Source organism: Cicer arietinum, chromosome 3 (genome assembly GCF_000331145.2).
Source record: "Cicer arietinum cultivar CDC Frontier isolate Library 1 chromosome 3, Cicar.CDCFrontier_v2.0, whole genome shotgun sequence".
Classification (NCBI taxonomy): domain Eukaryota; kingdom Viridiplantae; phylum Streptophyta; class Magnoliopsida; order Fabales; family Fabaceae; genus Cicer; species Cicer arietinum.
Window position 1 is genome coordinate 64,783,987 of NC_021162.2, and position 7,373 is coordinate 64,791,359.

Here is a 7,373-nt window from a genome sequence, read left to right on the forward strand (position 1 = left end):
CAATAATAATAATAATAATAATAATAATAATAATAATAATAATAATAATAATAATAATAACAATAATAATAATAATAATAATAATAATAATAATAATAATAATAATAATAATAATAATCTATATCTATATCTATATTACTATACAAATGCAACTCCTTATTTTGCTCCCGGAAAAATTTATCTTTGATAATTCAGTTTTTTCAAATTTAAAGTTAAATTAACATCATAATTATAAGAAATTTCTTAACAACATAATCTTTTAAAAGTTTAAAGTTTAAAATAACTTAAACATATATAATAAAATAAAATATACTATATACAACAAAATACAATTAAAAAAAATAGATATACGGGCACGTAAATAACCATTTAGTGATAATAATAAATTCTAAAAATATCTACATGTGTCATGTGTGTGCTAGCTACGTTTGTTTTAAGTTGTAGCCCTCTTCTAACGTCACCAACACAACACTTTGTTCCACTTTAGTCATTATTGTGTTTATTAATAGATTCTTCTTCGCCCTCTTTCAACCAGTCCTAAGATTTTGATTTGTGTGACATTGTCATTATCTTCTTTGTTAATTGAATAATTGATATTGACATACACAACTTGTTAACCTAAAACAATAATACTCAGTTTAAGTTAACAATAATTTTGAAATTAAATTTGAGTAATTAAATATTGCATGCCACTAAAGTTCACAATGGATCTCACGTTAGACAAGAATGAAGATATGGGGAAAAGGACACAAGTTTAATATATCAAATAATTAGCAATCCAACACTATAATATTGTTATCTCTTTTGAAGATACAAGTATATTTATGTTAGCAATAACCATAGAGATTTAATTCATATACACACTAAAGCAAAGAATTTTGACAATGTTAATTAATAATAATCATTAAATTATTAAAAATATTTAACTTAAATCATAATTACTTTATAATTTAATCACAGTGTAAAACTTTTATATGAACTAATTATATCAGTTTTTGTTTTTCCAATTATTTCTTATAAAAAGATAGGAGGAAGTGTGAAATTTTGAATGGAAGGAAGTCGTGGTTCCTGATGTTATGCTTCAACTACTAATGAGATAATGGGATCTTTTATGACTTTCAATGAGAATCTTTCTCCCTACAAAAAAACAAAGACTCTGCCTGCCTCTCTTTTTTGTATATCAATATCCTTTAGTTTCTTTGGTTGCTTATAAGTTGTACCCTTTACTTATCTTTTAAAGTTAATTTAGCTCATTTAAAAATTATTTAATTGTAATGTCATGGTATTTTTAGGGCCAAAATGAATTGAAATGCAATCTCATGCTTACAAGTCAAATCAAAGGCTTTTTTTTAATAATATTTGCCACCTATATACTTCTCTTGGCACCAACTACAATCAATAGTATAATTCCTCTAGGTCATAAAGGTTGGAATTTGGAAATAATAGTTAGTGTAAAGAGTGGAAAGACGGAATAAATGAATAAAAAATTGATTTATATAGCACCTCTCGTATGATATAGGAATCATTTTTTATTTTCTATCATTTTTGTCAACACATAAAAGTATATTATTTCCTTTGACAATGCTGAAATGTTTATCATGGAAACATTGCTGGCAAAATTTCACTAAACAATGCACCCACAATATTTTTACTTCAAGATCGATTGATTATACTGATTGAAACAATTAATGCAACATTTATGAAATGAGAAGAAAAAATAGATTTCTAATTACAGTGGGTCAATTGGAAGCATGTGAAACAAAGATTTACATCCGAAGGACCAAAGTTTTCAGAAGTACTTTGAAACTAGTGTCAAAGACTTTAATTAGTGATTTCTTTATTAAAATATAAAGTTGTCTTAGAGAATAGAGATATATGAATTTCATTCCTTGGCACCTTCATCCAGTTAAATATATACAGGCACTGGCACAAATAGAGAAACACTACAACACTAGACTAAGTTTGTATTCATTTAAACGGGTTAATATATCACATTTAGGTTGACAGTAAGTTTGATAAAATCACAATAAATCACTGTAATTTTATCAAAAATTACTTTTTAGAGTTTTAACAAAATCACTGCCACCACAAGTTTGACAAACACGCCGCAAATCCAAACATACATCACATTCTGCTTTCCACAGTTATACCATGAGGTCATTTGAAGCTTTCATGACATAATTTCTTACTACCATGCATCAAACCAATATGCGAACACGCACTACATGAAGAATTGAGTAAATTTTCTTATATCATAGATGGTAAATTTTGTGAGGTTGCATGTAAAAATTCCTCTTGTTTATCATTTTAAAACCTCCCCAAATGACCTGAGTTATGGAGTTTAGTTTGAACTTTGAAAACACCAAGTGAAAAAAATGCAGAAAAAGAGCAAGGACATAGCCAACGGATATATAAAGAATTCAATGACAAATGGTTTCCAACATTCAAGAAAATGACTCGTCAAAACTGTTACAACCCTCAAAAAAAAAAAAAAAAAGAATACTATGCGGTTTACTATGCCATGCATGACTCAAGGTTCTGTAGAAAAAATGCATCTCTCGGGGTAAGACATCTACCCCATCATCCACACACAGGATCGAATCACGCTGTCCACTCCTACTCGAAGAATTCCTTTTAAATGTAACACTTAAATATACATATGCATTTGATGCCAAAACTGCTTTTCATTCTAACCAACTCAACATCTCTCTACAACAAAGCCATACCTCAGAAGTCATGGGGTGGATACTTGGATTGCCAAATATGGTTCAGCAATCAAGAAACGTGAACCAGCAGGCTTCACAAAGGGAACTATGACATCCCATGACAATAGACATGCATCTTCTGAAGGTAATTGACACAAAAATCCAAAATAACTAGGATGATAGGATGGATTGAAGTGCAAGCTGTTGCTGAGGGTGCAAAGATGACCAGGTTGAAGCAAGGGTAGAAGGTGGCAAAGTCTGTTGAAGTTGCCTCAATAAATTAACCATCCGACTCACAGTTTGTTCAGTTGCCAGATCATTTCCCGCACATAAAATCTACATCATAATGAATGCCAAATATCATTTTAGAGTGGATCGAAATAAAATTAAAACCAAGAGCAGTAACTAAAATCTGGCATTGATAAGGCCATACCTCGGCAAAAATTGCAACAATCTTTGGAAGATATTGATTGTTTTGACCTATAAGTTCTCTATCTGATCTGAAAATGAATGCATGGACAGAACATATTAAAATTGTCCTCAGGAAACAGGAAGTAGAGACAGCAAAATAAGTATATAGCATTTAATCAAAACATGTTCTAGACTAGACTTCTACCTTTCAACCATTGAACAAAGTAGGTCATGCACAACCTTAGCCTCAATTAAATCACCTTTTAGAGGCAAGCAACTTAGCCAGGCAGGAACAACCTGCTACCACAAAATAATCAATGAAGTAACAAATCAAAACACAAGCAGAGGCTTTTTGCTCTAAATTTCATTTCTACAAGGATATCACGAATATGCAAGAAATCAGAACGATATCCTAGAACCAATTTATGCAACTAAATCCCTTAGTCTTAGAGATTATGACTGAAGCAAATACAGCAAGTATATATTCTATATTGCTTATTCTGTTTAAGAACATATCAGGGATGTACACTATATATAAGGAATATCAACATTATACAAACGTAATTAAGCCATACATGCATACAGCTAGTACTTATTATGTTTAAGAAAATATATTGGATGTACACTATATATAAGGAATATTAACTTTACACAGATGTAATCCATACATGCATAGAGCTAGTACTTATACAAATGTTCCCCGCACACACCAGGGAAATATAGCAAAAATATTTGTTCAGTGATCATTATATTTAGAGAGGTAAGGAAGTTGTGATCTCGTGAAAGAGAATCTTCTCACAAATGAAATGGCAAACAAATTTTCTATTTGGTCTGCTCATGAAAGACTGGACTAAAAGCATTGTGTAATACTGCTTGATAGTCACAGATGAGTTTCATGGGGACAATCTTCCAAAACTTCATTTCTTGAAGTAGCGGCTTTGACCAAACAGGCTATACATGAACTAAGAACCATGGCACAAAATTTTGCTTCTACACTCTTATTAAACAGATTATGGAAATTCTAGCAAGCAAGATGGCAACACTGACAGCAACTCAGGAGTCCACTGGAAGTACGTGAAACGCACATTCTAACAAAAGTTGAGCATGGTGGTGATTTCAGTAGTGACACCAAAGGGAAGACATATTAGGAAACTGCACTTTCACTTTACCATGTGAAGTGTTTGAACAAGAGTTCCGACCGTAACTGTGAGAAGAAATGGCAGTGAGGAAAATAGACATTATAGGGTTCATGACTAAAACAAGCAAGCTCTAATACCAACTTTATTCAGAACTATTCTGATGTGAATTCAATGAAGTAAATCCTATCTAAACCTCAAGTAAACTACACATATAATCTTCTATTCTATTTTCACATTGTATCAGATATTTACAAGGATAACCACTGGCATACAAAATAGTGCTAAACCTGCGTCTTCAAACAGTGTTACGAAAATATAAAATGGTCGACAATATCATTATGTTAGCCTGTGTGTAGAAGTGGGAACCAGAATCCATAAATATCTTACAGTAGTTTTCTGAGCCTATATAACACTCAAGGAAGCCATGATGTAATATTGGCAAAAGCTGAAAGATGACAGCCCACCATATTAACAAGACTAATTTTGAATAAAGGCAAGTCAAAATCCTAACTGTGATGATCAGAGAATCATTACAAGATGGTTGGTCAAGCATAACAGCAAACTCGAGAAGTATGATTATCAACTTGTACTTTGTTAAAATGATACTATGATCACATGCAAGATTAAGATATGAAGCACATGTATGATGTACCTGTGCTGCATTTATGCTATCACGGTGGAACTGGCATATTTTTCCAAGAGCTGAAACAGCATTGTCATATGCCATTACATTATCAGTATGTCGTGCATTTGGATGTGTTATCACAGCATTTAACCTAGAAAGTGCCTCTGCAATAGAGCAAAAAAAAACTGATTAAAACATTAGTGTAAGACACAAACAAAAAAAGAAACTGGTATGAGTAACTGACCTCCAACAAGGGGTTTGAAAACAGATCCACCAAACTCAGCACAAACACCGACCCCATAAACAGCTGCCTGAGAAGATATTCAATTTTTGCTTAGTGAAATTACATATACCTCAATTATATAACAAAGTTATAAAAGCAACATTAATGTTAAGTAAACCAAAGGAGGGAACCTGTCGAACATCTGAACATTCATCATTGCAAGCTTCAAGCAATAATGGAAGATATGAATCATAATATCTGTAGCAACAACATAACGAATTTAAAATACAGGGAAAAAATAGTTTTGTGCTTCTAGTTATAGAGAATTCCCAATGAACAAAAGAAACGGGAAGTGCTTTTTCTTGCAATGGAAGGGGGTTTCTTACTTAAGAGCTGCTTCGCGGCAGTGCTCAGCAACATCATCAAATATACAAATGGCAATTCTCCTTTCCTCTGTGGTTTTGTCTTTACCCTGATTATTAGTTGTCAACAAGGAAAAACTTTGGTTCAAAAGATTATATGACTTATCTGTCTAAATGAAGATATAGGCATCAAGACAAACATTAAACATGTCATTTCCAATTCACAAACATATTGTAAAGCAGTAGAAAACAAGATTCACTCATTTCATGGAAAATTTGGTCGCAATTGGCAACAATCCAAATTACTTTACTAGTGAAACAAAAGGGGGCAGGGGATGATAAACTACAAACCATAATATAAGAAATTTTCCAGATTTCTTTGCATTCTTTAAAAGAACAAAGAAAAAAACAAAAGATAATAATTGTATGACACATAATTTACTCCCATAATATTTAAAGAGGGAAGTAGTATAAGTAAAATAGGGCTGCACAGTATTTTCCTCTTTTCTGGCTAATCAAATTATTTTATTTCACATTAAAAAAGTCGTATGGAACAAATAAGAGAACTAATGCCTTTACAAGAGAGAAGGCATATTAGACAGACGAGATACTTTTCCTTCAAATTATACGTTTAAAGGAAAAAGGTCTCAAAAAAGGCAAATTAATAAATTTAAAAAAAAAAAAGATGTGGGGGCAGAGGGAAAAAATAACTTTTAACAAATAAATTCAAAAAATAAATATGAAGATTTATTCCAGCGGCAAAAAGAAGACACAACAAGACAGGAGTGGAAGGGAACTTACAAACATAGGTGTTAGGTACAACGAAAGCTCATCAAAGAAAGGCACAAAAGATGCCCTGAATGTTTTTATCAGCGTCCCCAAGCAGTCCCCAATCTAGCACACAAAAAGATGCAACATAAGAGCTAGGAAAGCACACATAAAGAATGCAGTTAATGAGAAGAGTCAGATGAAAAACATATATAATTCATACTTGATCAAAAAGTTCTTCTTCTTGCTCATTTTCTTCCTTGAGTAGTTCCCTTTCTTCAGCATCGAAGTCCTCTTCTTTGGCTCTCTCAGCTCTTTCTTGTTTTCTGGATGAACTGGCCGTGATTACTGTTTTAATCTCATCAACAATGCTCTTCACTTGTTTTTCATCTAAATGTGGTCCTGAGACCTGATAGAAATAAATCCTAGCTAACTTCAGGTTTAAATAACAGTTACAGAGAATTGATGACTTGAAAAATACAATTAAAAAAAAACAGTAGTGTAGCATAAAAAATTACAACAAATCCCAGTCTTTCCCAGTTGCAGCCCATGGAGTGTGACTAATGTCGGCTCAGCAAACAAGTTCAAGCTACTTTTACAAGCACAGTTCCTCAACATGCAACTTTCCCTTTTGATCTTGTTCATTCAGATGTGTCGGTCCAAGTTGTGTCATCAACAACGGAAATTTATAAAGAGCTTAATGTTTATCCTCTATCCACTGCAGAAACAGTTTCCTACCTTTCAATTCGTGCTATATTTAATCAATGTTGTCAATCCCGGCTCGATCCTGCGCAATCCCAGTGCGATGGAGGGGCTGGCTGCAACGCTACCGACCGAGAAAACGCGTTCACCGGTAGTGGCGCTCTCGGCCGCAAATCCCGCTATTGGACCCGTTCTAGGACTTTTCCAAAAACATAAGTTTTATTTTTTTATTCTCCATTAAGGGTATCTAGGTCATTGTACATCCACTTAAGCCTTAATTTTTTTTTTATTATAAACCCACAAAGGGGTTGGTTTAGCATCGTGAAAGAGAAACCATTTTTAGTCTTCCCCTATTTTGTTCTCACTCTGTCGCCATTGTTCTTGCTATGTCATTTTCATTCTTTTCTTGCTCCATTCAACATCATTTTGTTCCATTCC

General features: G+C 32.8%; 1 protein-coding gene across 2 annotated transcripts in view; it reads right to left on the bottom strand.

The window, feature by feature from the left end:
- Positions 1-2,397: 2,397 nt before the first annotated feature.
- The window catches only part of LOC101510884 (uncharacterized), an 11,001-nt gene continuing 6,025 nt past the window's right edge, over positions 2,398-7,373 (bottom strand). Inside the window, exons 13-21 of one of the 2 annotated variants that reach the window (XM_073365896.1) lie at positions 6,457-6,642; positions 6,267-6,359; positions 5,490-5,575; positions 5,295-5,361; positions 5,125-5,191; positions 4,908-5,044; positions 3,322-3,416; positions 3,139-3,205; positions 2,398-3,041 (exon numbers count right to left, since the gene is read on the bottom strand). In XM_073365896.1, coding sequence (XP_073221997.1) covers positions 2,877-3,041; positions 3,139-3,205; positions 3,322-3,416; positions 4,908-5,044; positions 5,125-5,191; positions 5,295-5,361; positions 5,490-5,575; positions 6,267-6,359; positions 6,457-6,642 — 963 coding nt within the window. In that variant the 3' untranslated portion in view covers positions 2,398-2,876. The remainder of the gene's footprint in view (positions 3,042-3,138; positions 3,206-3,321; positions 3,417-4,907; positions 5,045-5,124; positions 5,192-5,294; positions 5,362-5,489; positions 5,576-6,266; positions 6,360-6,456; positions 6,643-7,373) is intronic. The other variant, XM_004493116.4, reaches the window with a different exon arrangement.